This window comes from Lygodium microphyllum, chromosome 14 (genome assembly GCF_053477565.2).
Source record: "Lygodium microphyllum isolate KBCC chromosome 14, Lygodium_microphyllum_v1.1.10, whole genome shotgun sequence".
Lineage (NCBI taxonomy): Eukaryota > Viridiplantae > Streptophyta > Polypodiopsida > Schizaeales > Lygodiaceae > Lygodium > Lygodium microphyllum.
Genome location: NC_141148.1, coordinates 32,506,380 through 32,520,937, shown reverse-complemented (window position 1 = coordinate 32,520,937; position 14,558 = coordinate 32,506,380). Strand labels below are relative to the sequence as shown.

General features: G+C 41.8%; 1 protein-coding gene across 1 annotated transcript in view; it reads right to left on the bottom strand.

Annotated features, from left to right (window-relative positions):
• LOC148025469 (nucleolar protein 56-like) overlaps positions 1–12,506 on the bottom strand; it is a 43,719-nt gene extending 31,213 nt beyond the window's left edge. Inside the window, exons 1-5 of the mRNA XM_087692611.1 lie at positions 12,374–12,506; positions 11,246–11,447; positions 10,833–11,047; positions 10,246–10,403; positions 9,913–10,100 (exon numbers count right to left, since the gene is read on the bottom strand). Coding sequence (XP_087548737.1) covers positions 9,913–10,100; positions 10,246–10,403; positions 10,833–11,047; positions 11,246–11,447; positions 12,374–12,397 — 787 coding nt within the window. The 5' untranslated portion in view covers positions 12,398–12,506. The remainder of the gene's footprint in view (positions 1–9,912; positions 10,101–10,245; positions 10,404–10,832; positions 11,048–11,245; positions 11,448–12,373) is intronic.
• Between the last annotated feature and the right edge of the window lie 2,052 nt (positions 12,507–14,558).

The following is a 14,558-nucleotide window of genomic DNA, read 5'->3' as shown; positions in this document are numbered from 1 at the left end:
TGAACAATCGCCTTTGTGTCACTCTTCCTGTTCGACAAAAGGTGCTTAAAGAAAGTCATGAACCCCCTTATGCAGGGCATAGAGGGAGGGCAGCCACTCTAAGTGCAATTGAGCGCTACTTTTATTGGCCAACATTACGAAAAGATACACATAACTTCATTGAGGCTTGTCTGGTATGCCAAAAATCCAAATATGATAGGCAGAAGATTCCAGGATTGTTGCAACCTCTTCCAGTGCCCAAAGATCTATGGGAATCTATCACAATGGATTTCATCTCAGGTATTCCAAGAACACCTCAAGGTCATGATATGATTTGGGTTATAATTGATAGATTCAGCAAACAATCACATTTTATTCCATGTCATAAAACATTGAAATCCGCACAAGCTGCAAGACTTTTCATTCAACATATCTTCAGATTACATGGTATGCCTTCTGAGATCATTTCAGATAGAGACTCCAAATTCACAAGTAACTTTTGGCGTGCTTTATTTGAGAATTTGGGAACCACTTTAAAGTTCTCCTCAGCTTTTCATCCTCAAACTAACGGCCAAACAGAGGTGATGAATCTCACTCTTTTGGATATGTTGAAAGCTTATGTTAGTGAACATAAGTCACAATGGGAGAAATATCTTCCATTATTGGAGTTTGCTTACAACAATACAGTGCACTCATCCACAGGGAAAGCTCCAAATGAAATAGTACAAGGTAAAGTGATTCCTCCTCCAATTATTCGCACTAAAGATAAGATTTTTGCTGCTGATGAGTTTGCTTCAGATTTAAAAACCACAATGGATCAAGTTTGAGCCACTATCAAAGTTTCCCAAGAGCGACAAAAGAAGCAAGCAGATAAACGAAGAAGACCTTTGGCTTTTGAAAAAGGTCAATATGTCTTGCTAAAGTTTGATAAAAGCAAGCTCAAACAAGGTTCTGGTCAAAATTCATCTTTTCCAAAGCTCTCCAGTAGATACTTTGGACCCTTCAAAGTGATTGAGAAAATAAATGAAGTTTCTTATCGACTTGAGCTTCCTGCTCATTGGAAAATACACAATGCTTTTCATGTAAGTTTGCTAAAACCTTACATAGGACCAGAACCAAAGGAACCCATTACTGAAGATCCCCCAGAAGTTGAAGAAACAGAGCAACTCTTGGAACCTGAAAAGATTTTATTTCTCAAGGATTGAACCACGAGAAGTGGCCTTGTGACACGAAAATTCTTACTAAAATTCAAAAATCTACCCACAACAGATGCACAGTGGGTAGATGAAAAATTCATGAAGGATTACCCAAATATTCTACAGCAATATCAAGAAGCTTTTCAGCTGAGGACAGCTGAATAAAAGCCAGAGGGCTGTCACAACTCTATAGAAACAGAATTTGTATCCTTTTTCATTAATTTGTCTATATAATGATTTATTAAATTTATTTCCTTTGCACTAATTAGATATAAAGAAAAGTGCATTGGAGCTGGCCACTGATGAGTGGTCACAGGTTATGGTGGACCCACGCGGTGGGTTAGAGAAAAGATAGTTCACACTTCCACCTATATGACCCGATTGGGCGCCTGTGACTAGAACTCACGCATATCAGGGTTAGACTCGCACACAGAAAGGATTGATGCCTTGAAGTGTGGGCTAGATCCACCAGAACAGACAGTTACAATCAACAAGATGGCATGATCATGAAATGCTTGTATAATGTGCATGTGTGGGCTGAAAGCTTGAAATGCACATTTCTTTGCATAGGAAAGTCACATGAAGATTCGGATACCATTTTTGCGATGTACACGGAAAAAGCTTTCATATGATACCCATATTGGGGGGGTCCCTAAATTTTAGGAGATCCCTAAATTTTAGGAGGTCCCTAAATTTTAGGAGCCTCGAATTAGCCTAAAAATGCTAGTCCTAAAAAATAGGGATGTCATTCTAAAAATAGTAAGTTCTGTACTCTGACTGTGCTTACTAAATTTGGTTGTTTCTATTCTTGACAGTATTCAACCCAAAAAGGAAGGCCATAGAGAAGAGACAAGTGTCAAGACACTTGTCACACAAGTTTCCAAGTGTCCCACCACTTATCACATCTCATGACATGTGGCTGGACACTTGTCTTGTGCTACTCCACTTTCCCCTTTTGTACTAGCTCTCCCCTCTCCTATAAATAAGAGCTCGTTTTTCTTCATTGATCATCATTTTTCTTTGCTGTAAACTCATGTACAGCACCCACAAATAGCCAGAAACTGGCCCCATCCATCCCCATCATCATCCCCCACTTCTCCATTATCAAATTCCTCCATATTCCCTCTTCTATCACTGCTGTTTTACAAGACAGCAAGCCTGTAAATTCATTACAGCACCTCCTTCTCGAGCTCTTTCTTCCATTTTAGCTACAAGAAGCAAGCCCTATCCATGTACTGCTGATCAACGATGGAGAAAGGCTGATTTCCCCTTTTTCTTCTCTCATATTGTAAAGAAATCAGTTCTTATCATTGCATAATAGATAATGCACGTGTGTTTGTACATCTTTGCATGATCTTGTGAGAGTGAGAATTACCTTTTTCTCACTCTCAGGTTGATTGTAACTGAGCTCTTCCCTAAGGGACTTGGGTTGAGCAGAAATACATTCCTTCGGGGGGGGTTGCCCATCTTCAACCCTCAATCTTGTCTCCATTACTTTTACATTTTCATGGCTATAATTTTGTGAGTAATTTTCATTTTTAGCTTTAAGTGTTCATTCTCTTTTATATTAAATCTTGAAAACAAGCGAATATCATAATTGTTAAGCATACTACGTTGTTCGGGGCGTTTACATTACCCCTGCCCTGATCCTTGAGATATAGGAGTTCGAGGTTCAGTATTCATTCACTGCATAGTGTGTTTGCTGCATGAGCATCATATTATTAGTAGTCATATCATTTCATTTATTCACTGTGTTCATTGTCTCTGAGCCCTAGCTGAGTTATTTTATTAGTCTATGCTTTGTCGTAGGGTTTCTATTTATGCTTCTATGTTAGGGTATTTTCTTTACATGGTATCAGAGCCTAGTACTCTCTGAGATACCTAGACCTTTGATCTGAGAGCTCTTCGCAAGAAGCAAGAACTACAGTAGGTTCAAATGACTTCGAACACATCAACACAGATTCAGTCTCCAGAACACCCTATGCCGAGAACCGAGCAAGAGTAGGCCGATCAGCTTGCTCCACAAAGTTCCGACATGGTGAAAGACACATCTAAGTACATGGAAGAAAAGATAGGGAAGCTGACCTTTGAAGAATATAAACTAATCATAGCCGATCGACGAAAGAAGATTGAGGAGCTCGACCAAAGGATTGCCCTTCAAGAAAAGCTTTTGAATGAAGGTATGCATGATTTTCACTCTTCAGATGTTGCGCATAAGTCTGCTGATGTTGCAGGGCCGTCGAGACCTCCCTCAGGGATAGGCCCCCCTTTTGGAGAGCAAGATCCAAAGTATATTCCATTTTTTCAGACTCTTCCATCCTCTCCGGTGCAAGGTACTTTTGATTCGTCTTTTGTGCCTTCTTCTTTTACCTCTTTTGTTTTGCAATATACTGGTAGAGATCATGTGGAAGAAAGAGTCCAGACTGTTGACTACGAAAAAGGTCCTCAATTCTTGTATGTTAACACACGTCAAGGGGATTATAAGAAAAAGCCAGGTAACTCTTCTTCTGCCCTTCCTTCTTTTCCGTCTACTTCACATAATCAGAATGAGTTTGGTGTTCCTTTCACTTCATTACATGGTGCATCATCATCTTCACAGTTTCATTTTCAATCTTTAAATGATAAAAATGAACAAAAAGAATCTGCACCTCATACACCTCACTTTCAAAACCCACCCATCCCACCACCTTCTTCCGCTGCTTCACCACTTTCATTTATACCATTTACATTTCCATTTCAAACACCTCATGTCGCACCGCACATCACACCGGGGGGTTATGGAAACATAGGCACATTCTTTAGGACCTCATCCTTCCCTCAGCCAGGTGGCGTTCCAACTACCTCATACACACTTTCGGGATCATTGCAACCTGGGTATCCCACTCAGTCTCTCTGGAGTGTGGATCAATTGCCTCCACAGTTTGCCTCCATGGCATTGCCTAGTGGACCTTTTGGTCATACTGCTGTGTCCCAGCCTCACTTTGGACAAGGCTACCGTGTCCTAGTGCCTCCATCTACACCGGCCCTTTATGGAAACATTCATGTTCCAGTGCCTCCGCATCAATCGACACTCATTGGACACTCACACCTTACTTCTACCTACCCACCTCTTCCCCCTCCCTCTTTCTCATATCAAACACATCCACCTCCTACTCGACACCTCATGGTTCTAGCTCATCTTCTGCCAAGAATGCATTTAATGACAAGACTCGTTTTAACGGGTCAAATTTTACTACTTGGTCGAATTTGATGAGGCATGTCCTTGACTCACAGAACCTATGGGATCTTATGCAGGGGTTGGAACCACAACTCGATCCCACATTTGTTCCATACTAGGTCGTCCACTCATGGAAGGCTAGGAATGCCTCCGCTATTGTCGAGCTGATGCAGGGCTTATTGCCTGAGTTTCATTCTCAACTTCAACATTTTGACTTAGCCTCAAAGCGATAGGCACAGTTGACTGACCGCTATGGGGCTTGGGATAGAACCTGTCATATTAATCTTGACCATGAGCTTCAGCTTTTCAAAATCACTGACCGGGATGACTTGAAAGTCAAGTTGGCTGAGTATCAGCGTCTTCTTGCTGAATTCCCCACTACGGGGACTCCCAAGTCCTCTGACGATCACGTCACATTGTTCCTCAATAAACTCCCCAAGAAATACTTCAATTTTGTGAAAGGAATAGTTTCAAAGCCTACCATGCCTACATTCTATGAATTTGAGTGTCAGTTGTTGCGTTACTCACGGTTGTTCGATCAGTTTCATATGAATTCCTCTTCAGAGGGAACTCTTCTTGCTCATTCTCAGAAAGGGCAACAAGGGAAGGGCAAACCAAATCAAACCTCCACTCAAAATCAAAATCAAACTCAAAAGCTAAATTAATCTAGGGATTCTCAAGGAAACTCCTAGTCACCACTTAAGCCAGGATGGCAGAATGTACCTAAAAAGAATAGGTATTGTCAACATTGTCAAAAGGCTAGCCATTTTGATGACAAGTGTCAATCAAAAGCACGAGACACAACACCAAAACCTAAGTCTCAGACCCCCGTCCCACAGTCGGGCAACCCCCAGCAGGGGAGGCAGGGTGATGGCAAGGGACTGTTTAAAGGTCAGACTCACATTGCCACCGCACAGCCATCTCAATTGACAACGTTCTCAACTCCAGAGGGCTTGTCTGACTGGTCTGCAAAGGCCCACATTGTCTTCGTAGAGACGTCCAATACGAGTCTCGTCCACATCTGTGAGTTGCCTCCTGATGAGGTTACTACAGAGGCCCACTCGTCACAGCCGAGCACTTCAGCTCCAGTTTGGGTTGTGGATAGTGGAGCTACACATCACATGACTCCTATAGAAGACATTTTCCGTACCCAAGCCCCTGCAGCAGGGCGGGTCCGTGTAGGAAACAACTCCTCGGTCAAGATTCAGGCTCAAGGTTGCGTCAGTTTTGCCACTGACAAGGGTCCGGATCTGGCTTTGCTGGACAATATATATCATATCCCTCAACTTGGGGTGAACTTGTTATCTGTTCAGCAGCTTTGCCGGTAGGGGTGAGCAGTTTTCTTTACAGCAACCACAGTCGAGGTCCTTGACTCTCAGACTAGTTTAGTAATTGCTCGCAGTGAGACACAGCCTAATGGCCTATACCACATGACTCACTTTCTCACCGAGCCAACTGCCGAGGGCTCCGTGTTTCATAGCTTCCATGCCTAAGCCACATCTTGGGAGCCTACGCACAATGAGCGTCTTTGGCATTTTCGCTTGGGGCATCTTGGTTATGACTCACTTTATGAGTTGTCACGCCATGAACTAGTTGAGGGTCTTTCACGCCTAAAGCTAGCTTGAGATGTCTGTAAAGCCTGTCAGCTCGGGAAGCAGCACCGTACCCCATTTCCTCAGCAGTCTACACATAGAGCTGAGGAGCCTCTTAGATTGATTCACGTTGATCTTTGCGGGCCGACATCCACTGTCGCTTTGAACGGCACATTGTACTTCTTTTTGATAGTGGATGATCATTCTCGAGGCATGTGGCAGTCAACTTCCATTTTTCCAGAGAGCACGTTGAGCTAGGCACTATTCGCCTTGAGTTTGTGCCTTCATCAGATAATTTTGCAGATATCTTAACCAAAGCGGTCAACCTGCCAATTCTTCAGTACCTGCTACCCAGGATCGGCTTGGGTACACCCTCCCCTACTTCTTCAACTTGACAAGGAGAGGGTGCCTCCCTCTTGCTTTCCCTTCCAGTTTGAGAGGGGGCGGCTTCTACTCTTGATAATGACAGTGATGATGCTTACATTCTTTAAACATTACATTCCTTTATTCTTTTGTATTGTATTATGGACATTTGTAATCCGCAGTCAGGATGACCTGATTGTAAAAGAGCACTTGAACAAGTGAACAATTCCCCTACAAGGGCACTATCCCAGTGGCACCATTGCATCGCATATTGCATGAGCATGACATCTTGCATCTCCCTTTGCATTACCCTATGCATTGGTATTCTGTTTATATCAACATGCATCTGTGCGCATTTATCCCTTTTCGGTCTTTTGGAGTGGTGGACTCTAGGATTCACCATATTCGTAGCATCACACATGGCAATTCTCCTAAAGGCAGTTTCCCTACCCTTGCTTGCTTGCTTGCTTTGCTTGTCTTGCTAAGCCCACCATCCTCTTTTTTTGCCTTTCCATATATTCACCATATGATTGGCACATACACACTTTTTCTCATCCTTAGGCACTTATCCTAGTCAGTGCGAGGGATTGGGTTGCTAGTTTTGTGTTTGACTTGGGTTTAAAACTCTCTTTATCTTTTCCTATGTCACTTAATCGGCCGCTGCTCCTATATTGCTTATGTATTTTCCAAAATAAATAAAATTAAAAAGACAAGTCCATTGATTCCATCCACCTTTGTAGGACTTGGTAGGCCCTTGGACAACCTCCGAGCAACCTTGATCCGATTCCTTGGCCTCTCTGAGATGATCACTTGGGCTCCCTTGGTAAGATAACCATCGCCGCTGTCGTCTTAGTAGGCCACTGGGTAGCCGACGTGCACCCTTTGTCTGATGCCCTGGCTGCTTTGGGGTGGAACGCCTTGGGGTAAATCAAAATTTAAGCTGGCCTACTTTTCTCGCCCTATTTTAAGCCTGAGAGGGGGTGTTGAGCTAAAATTTGCTCTTAGCCACTTAAACAGCCCCAAAACATGCTTATTTTAGGCTTATTTTAGTCAAAACCCTAAAACGGGGAGCGGATCGAGAGAGTTAAGTGGGAGAGAATCTAGAACCCTAATTTTCTATAAATTGGTAGCCAGCCCTCCACTCTTCCCTTAATCTCGTTTTTGCAAGTTTCAGATATTATCAGCTTGCTACCCACACCCCGTTCGCAGAGGACATCTCAGCCCTTGCTGTCCATCACTGTTCCCTACAGTCAGGCGCCTGTTTCCAGCTCTCCACACGCTAATTGCTGCTGTTTCTGCCTAGCAACTGACTGTTGATCATCTGCACTGCTGTCATACAGCCTGCCACATCAGCAAACTGCTGCGTTTGCAGACCCCAGCTGCCGCCCTAACAGTTTTCTCTTGCTGCAGTCGCTGCAGTCTTTCTCTCACTTGTCAGCTGTCGTCTGCAGTTTTCTCTCTCCTCAGCTGCGTTTGGCAGTTTTCTCTCTCTACCTGCTGCGCCTGATAGTTTTTCTCTCTCCTCAGTTGTCGCCAAACTCCACTCAGTCTACGTTTACTGTCTACCTTCCTCTACAGCCTGCATTTTCTGCACACTCTCTCTATAGACTGCAGTCTGCATCAGATCTAGCTCACATTGCTGCGTTTGCTGGTGTTCGACATCCAGAGGATGCCTTGCTGGGATTCGGGATCCGTTCGGAGTATGACACACTCTCCAACTCATTACCCCTACCTTGATCCTTGAGATACAGGAGTTCGAGGTCCAGTATTCATTCACTGCATAGTGTGTTTGCTGCATGAGTATTGTATTATTAGTAGTCATATCATTTCATTTATTCACTGTGTTCATTGTCTCTGAGTTACCCTAACCCTAACCCCTAACTGTGTCCTTTTATCAATCTGTGCTTTGTTGTACGGTTTCTGTTTATGCTTCTGTGTTAGGGTATTTTCTTTACATGCCCTATCCTACACCTGGAGCAACTATCGCCTATCCACGACCTGTCGCACGCCGTCCAACATTGCTGCGCGCCCCTAACAATCCTGTCACCCACGCCTGCAACTCAAAGACTTTAACTTCGTCAATCCTATCGCCCAACTTGCAACTCCGACTCTACCGACTGACTCGTGTACGACTGATGGAGCATTCAACACCTGCACTCTGATACCACTTGCTTGAGCTCAGAGACGCAAGAATCGAGACACGCAGTGCTTGCCAATGCTAGCAACAGAGAGAGAGAGAGATAGAGTGCAAAGTAGATAGTGAGAGTGAGCACGACTTGTGGGTACAATGACAAGTGTACCTCTTCAGGTTTTTAGATAGATATATATATGAAAGTACAATGTGCTAAGGGTGTGTTCACACCCGTGAACATATAAAAGGCACGATGGCCCTTTATTCCCAACACTTGGGTCATTGAGGAGGATGTGGATAAGTATGACAGGTCCAATGAAAACAATGTACGACATTCAATGGTTCTATAGACTCTATCATCAGATAGGATTGGGTCACAGAATCAAATGAGATAGGTGTGGTAGCATGATCCAAAGAGCAAGTAACAAGCTGCATGCCAGAACCTTTTAAGTCCCAATAAACATCATAATCCTTGTAATGAGTCATGTTTCCTGCAGTATCCAGTGAAAGGGCAGTTGTGAATTCCTGGAGAAAAGTTGTGTTTCCAGCAGTAATATCCAGTGAAAGGGTAGCTGTGAATTCCTAGGGAAATGTAGCAAGCCATCATTCCATGAGGTAGATTCGGGGTGTGACTTTGGCATCTATTACTACAACTGCTATAGTAGGTCAGTCAACCAGTCAATCAGATGGCTACATGCAGAACCCTTGAGCACAAAATTTGTCAAAACATAAGTCAAATCTTAGACAACATACAAAGCATCAAGTTCACCAATTGAAGTGCATATCCAAGGCATGTATTGGCTCTCTTTAAGACTCAGAGGCAAACTTGAGAATGAGAAAACTATTGGCCATCTGAGCCTGTTCCTTATAGAACATGTGTGAATGTTCAGCCTCACCACAACAGTTTCTGCTCTTAATGAGTAAGTTGGCTGGTTGATGGTGACCTGATCTAGAGCCAAGGCCTGTATGGATCACAGTAATGTAAGGAGTGATAAGGTTCAAGAAAAACCCTCATCTGATCGACCAAAGCCACCAATTCACCTTGGAAGCTGACAAGCAAACACAGCTTGAATGACTCAGAAAAGCCCAATTAGCAGCTGCCAGCACCATCAGATAGACCCATCGTACAATCAAGACACAATAACAAGTACTTGCAATAACATGACAACGTTCCACTTGTTTCAAGATCCATATCAAAAAGACCACAACTGCATATCTCCACAGCAACCAACTGGAATAGCATGTCACTTAAACTTTTTCTTAAAGAGAGATCTGTGTATCTGCGCAAAGAGCTTTCAAAACTGCAATCAACTCATATATCTGCATAGGCATCATACAATATAGACACAGACAGAAATGCATGCAAGATGCATTATTGTATGTTCTGAGATGCATATCACTTGAAAAAACAAAAGGAAAAAGTCCATTCAGTACCCATAGAGGCTTTTGCAGCCTCAATTATCTCTCTTGCTTTGTCTTCATCTCCAACAATTTCTGTTAGCTCAGGCAACGAATCATCTGTCAACTTGGACTTATCCTTCACAAATTTGGCTGTTTTTGCATAGATGTAATTGTCATTAACAATTTTGACCAGCTCTGGAAAGTGCCAAGAATACCATTCCCTATTTATCCATCAGAAGGTTAAGACAATCAGTACAAATCACTCAAACCTTCACATAAAACAGAATCCATTCACCATTTCAAGCGCGCAATTGCAGCAAAATTGCACCAAGTTACAATGAATGGTATGCAACAGTCCACAATCACCTGACGCGCATCCCAAAGGTGTTGATATCCTTATCGAGTGTATCAAGTAATGCAATGGCTTGGATAACCATATTGTCCACTCTGTTAACATTAAACTTCACCTTGGCCCTGCTGTAGCTATGGCCAAGCCCAAGCTGCGCTTTTTCAATATCCCCTTCCTGCTCAAAGTAAAACACACTCAACATAGCAGAATATCTCAAAGCACGACCAACATCATAAACAATAATCTAAAAGTTCCTTGGGAGTATTCTCAATGGCGGACAAACATTCCACCCACTCGCAGCAGCACATACCCTTTACAACCTCCCCTCATATTACCCTATCTAATGCAAGCAGCAAGATGCACTCCTAAGCCCAGTTCAACTGTGAAGTGCACCCAGGCACCATATTATCATCTGCCTGATCAGTAAAGCTATCTGGTGTTCCAATCTCATGGCTTCATGATGCCCATTACTGGGAGTGACATAACAGTTACAGAGAGGAACTTTAAGGTCTATGCACAGAATGACAACAACGTCCAGAGTAAGCTGAAAAAAGAAGCACTTGCTCTCTTGACTTAAATGAATGAGTTTTGTTTTAAATGGTACCTTTAAATCTTTGACAAACTTTGCAAAGTGTAACCTAATCCCACGCAACAATTCAGACACAAACTCGTTGCTTTGACATGGAATTCGCAGCGACTCCAAAATTTGTGAGCCTAGTTTAGGTTCCGCAACCCCAACAGAGAATTTTGCTTTCTTCCCTTCTTTAACCTTGGGCAAATTTAACTCCAGAAAATTTGAAAGATCTTCTGTCAATATCCCTGTAATAAGTTTGATGTGTTACAATGAGCTTAAGTTTCAGGTTAGCTAGGAAGTTGCACCCACTACACACTAAAACCAAGTATAGGACCACACATGGACAATTTGAGGCACACTTTTAACCCCTTGCAGCAAATTGATAACGATTTTTTTCCCACCAGCATATAACTCATACTCTAAATAACAGAGAGTGATCAAACCTTCAGACACAGCATTGCACTGTTCCAGGGCATTCAGCGCTGAGCTAAAAGGTTTGAAGGCTATAAGTTTCACAACCTTCCCAAATCGTGTAAGATCAATCACAGACTGCTGCACGGCATCTACAGTCTGTCCTATTTCATCCAGACCATAGGCTTGAAACAAGGAGTACCCCGAAGCAGACTCATACAGTAAATAGAGTGCCTGCAGCAGATACACAATATTCACCAAATTTAATTAAAACAATAGGCAAACAAATATGCTTCAGGAGACTAGACATATGAGCCTCGATACAATAATCTGCATATCCCTTGAAAACCTAAATCTAGTTTTCAAACAGTGCAAATAGTTGAAATTGATCAGAGTGACACTTCATCATTGTAGTTCAAAGTCCTTATCAGCAGACAGGTAAACTCTCTCTCAGACAGGTAAACTCTCTCTTGAAAACCTAAATCTAGTTTTCAAACAGTGCAAATAGTTGAAATTGATCAGAGTGACACTTCATCGTTGTAGTTCAAAGTCCTCATCAGCAGACAGGTAAACTCTCTCTCAGAAGTGTCCAATAACAAACTTAGGCTTCTTACTTTTCCCCTCAACTCTGTCCTAGTGTGTTGAGTCTATGTCAATATTCTTGTCATTTTATAGTCTCCATTGGCAGGAACCTAATAATTCCCCACACTGACGGAATCAATAGCATCTCCTTCTGTCTACTTGCATGTATATTGGCAAGTAAAGAGCGTTTCAGAATACAAGGTCTACATGCTTGGGAAATTCAGTGCAAACGTTTTTCAACTTTTGCTGCTTCCCAACCTTCTCCATTTCCTGCTACTTCTGTTCAAAAACCAATCAGGCACCCCTGCTACTTGAACGTTACAAAAAAAGTCCACAGCCAAGTTGTAGTGTGCACACACAGCATGCGAGCATGGGAGCATGAGTGCGCGAACGCTTGAAAGTAGGCAGGAGGCGGGTTATTTCTTCTTGTAATGGGAGAAAGCCTAGCCATTTCACTACCTGTTGCGGAAACGAGGAACAAACTGTAACATGTTGAAAGCCTAGCCGTTTCACTTCGTTTTGCGGAGTTAAGGAAAAAGAAATGTAACACGCTGAGACAGACAAATCGTTATGCGTACCTGTTGCTGCTGAACGTCCGCCATTGAACCTGCTTCGTCTGCGTACGCCCTCGACTCAAGTAAACCTCCTAAACCCTTTTGTTCTTGTGGTCTCTTACAAAAACCCTGTTCACATGCTTGATCATTCACATTGTTCAGAAAGAACCCGTTTAAAATCCTGTTCATATGCTTGATCATCACGTTGTTCACAGAAATGAATTGTACATTTTTAAAAAAGAAAACCTTCAAAATTCCATAAAAATTGTGTAAAACCTTCAGCTTTACAAAACTTTTAGTTATAAATATTACAAGTCTATATTATTTGATTTTAAAATATCCACATTTTTTAGTTGAATGTTTTTGTACCTACTATCAAAAATGTTTTTCATGAGCACCACATCACACCCGCATGGAATCATGAGCTACAATACCAACCATTTCGGTATGCGCATATGGAGCGGTCATGTTCAAAAGTAAGTTGAGTTCTCTTTTGGCCTATGAAAGACTAGGCCAACCTTTTTTTGTTTGGGTGTCTCTTATTTTTCCTTAAGAGCAATGCATTATTAAAGGAAGATAGATGTTAAAAATTTTAGTGGGTGAAATTTAAAAGCATTCACAAGTGTATATGTGTGTATATGTATTTGTGTGTGTGTGTGTGTGTGTGTGTGCAGATCACACACACGCGTATTTTTTTCCTTTTTTACGCTTCTTGTTTTGCTTATGCTCTATGTGTATGAGTGCATATATGTATGTATCTATGCATTTATTTATGCATGTGTGTCTATTTGTGTGGTCTCATAAATATGCGTCCTCTCTCTCCCTCTCATCATTTTTATTTTTGTTCCTTTGTTTACATATACATATGTGCTTACACATCTATGTGCATGCATACATGTGTATATGTGTTTGTATTGTTCATGTGTTTTTATGGTCCAGTGAATTTGTATGTGGTTTTAAAGTATGTATACATTGTATGAACATGTTCAACCATTAAAATTATTACCTCATCACATATGTTCAATTTAAACATAATTCAACTATTTTTCAATAGTGTATGTACATTTGTGAATATTTTTAGAGTATGTGCACAATGCACACACACACACACACAGAATATGGCCCCACTCACCCTTCAAGAAAAAACCCTCTTTATTTCTTGAATATCAAACTTTTTATCTTTGTGCCACATAAGCTTGGAAGCCTTCTGGTTGGTTCAGGATCCCCAAGGCAAACCCTTAGATAATATATAGAATAGATATTCAAAAATTAAAATATCATATCATCTCATGTTTGTGTATGTGTGTGTGTGACATGCGCATGATAGTATCCTATGTTCAATTTAGAGAGAGAGAGAGAGAGAGAGAGAGAGAGAGAGAGAGAGAGAGAGAGAGAGAGTGTGTGTGTGTGTGTGTGTGTGTGTGTGAGAGAGAGAGAGTGTGTGTGTGTGTGTGTGTGTGAAAACAAGTATAACCCCTATCTTCATGTGCTATTATAATAAGGAGAATAGGGTACCTATGCCGTACAAGTTACAACAAAGCTTCAAAAAAGGCATCTCTTTTCAATAAAATGGAATCGTCCCCTTAGTTGGTGGGGTCCCATGGCTTTAAGGTAATTACCAAGGGGCAAGTATTTAGATACCTTGGTTTCCCACTTGGGTTGGGGATGATAGGCTACCAGAAGTCAAAGGAAAGGTGAGGAAGTGGGGACTCCAAGCAGCCTCCTTGCCATGCAAGATAATCGTTTTGGATTCGATGTTGGTCTCCTTGGTTGTCTTTATTGTTGCGATGCTTGCATTTAGCACTAGAGCATGGAAAGAAGTGGAAAAGAGTTTCCATTCCTTTCTCTAGCAACCAAGGGATAGACATGCATGGCAATATATGTATTGACATCATGCTGCTAATCACACACAAGTCTTTTATATTGTGGAATAAAAGGGCAACAATTAAAAATAATTGCTATGTGGAGCACAAGAGACTAACTTTGCCCAAGTTGATGTTTATACATTATGAAGACACCTTAGTGCTAAGCCTTTACAACACTCAGTTAAAATGTGAGAATCTACTTTGATATGATCAATGCCAAATTTAGTAATTACGAATAGGAGGATCTACTTTGACATGTCATAGTAGAATTGATTTGAGGTTTTCAAGCAACTACAATTTTTTATGATACATTATTCTAATGTGGGTTGTGTAAACAAGGCTAT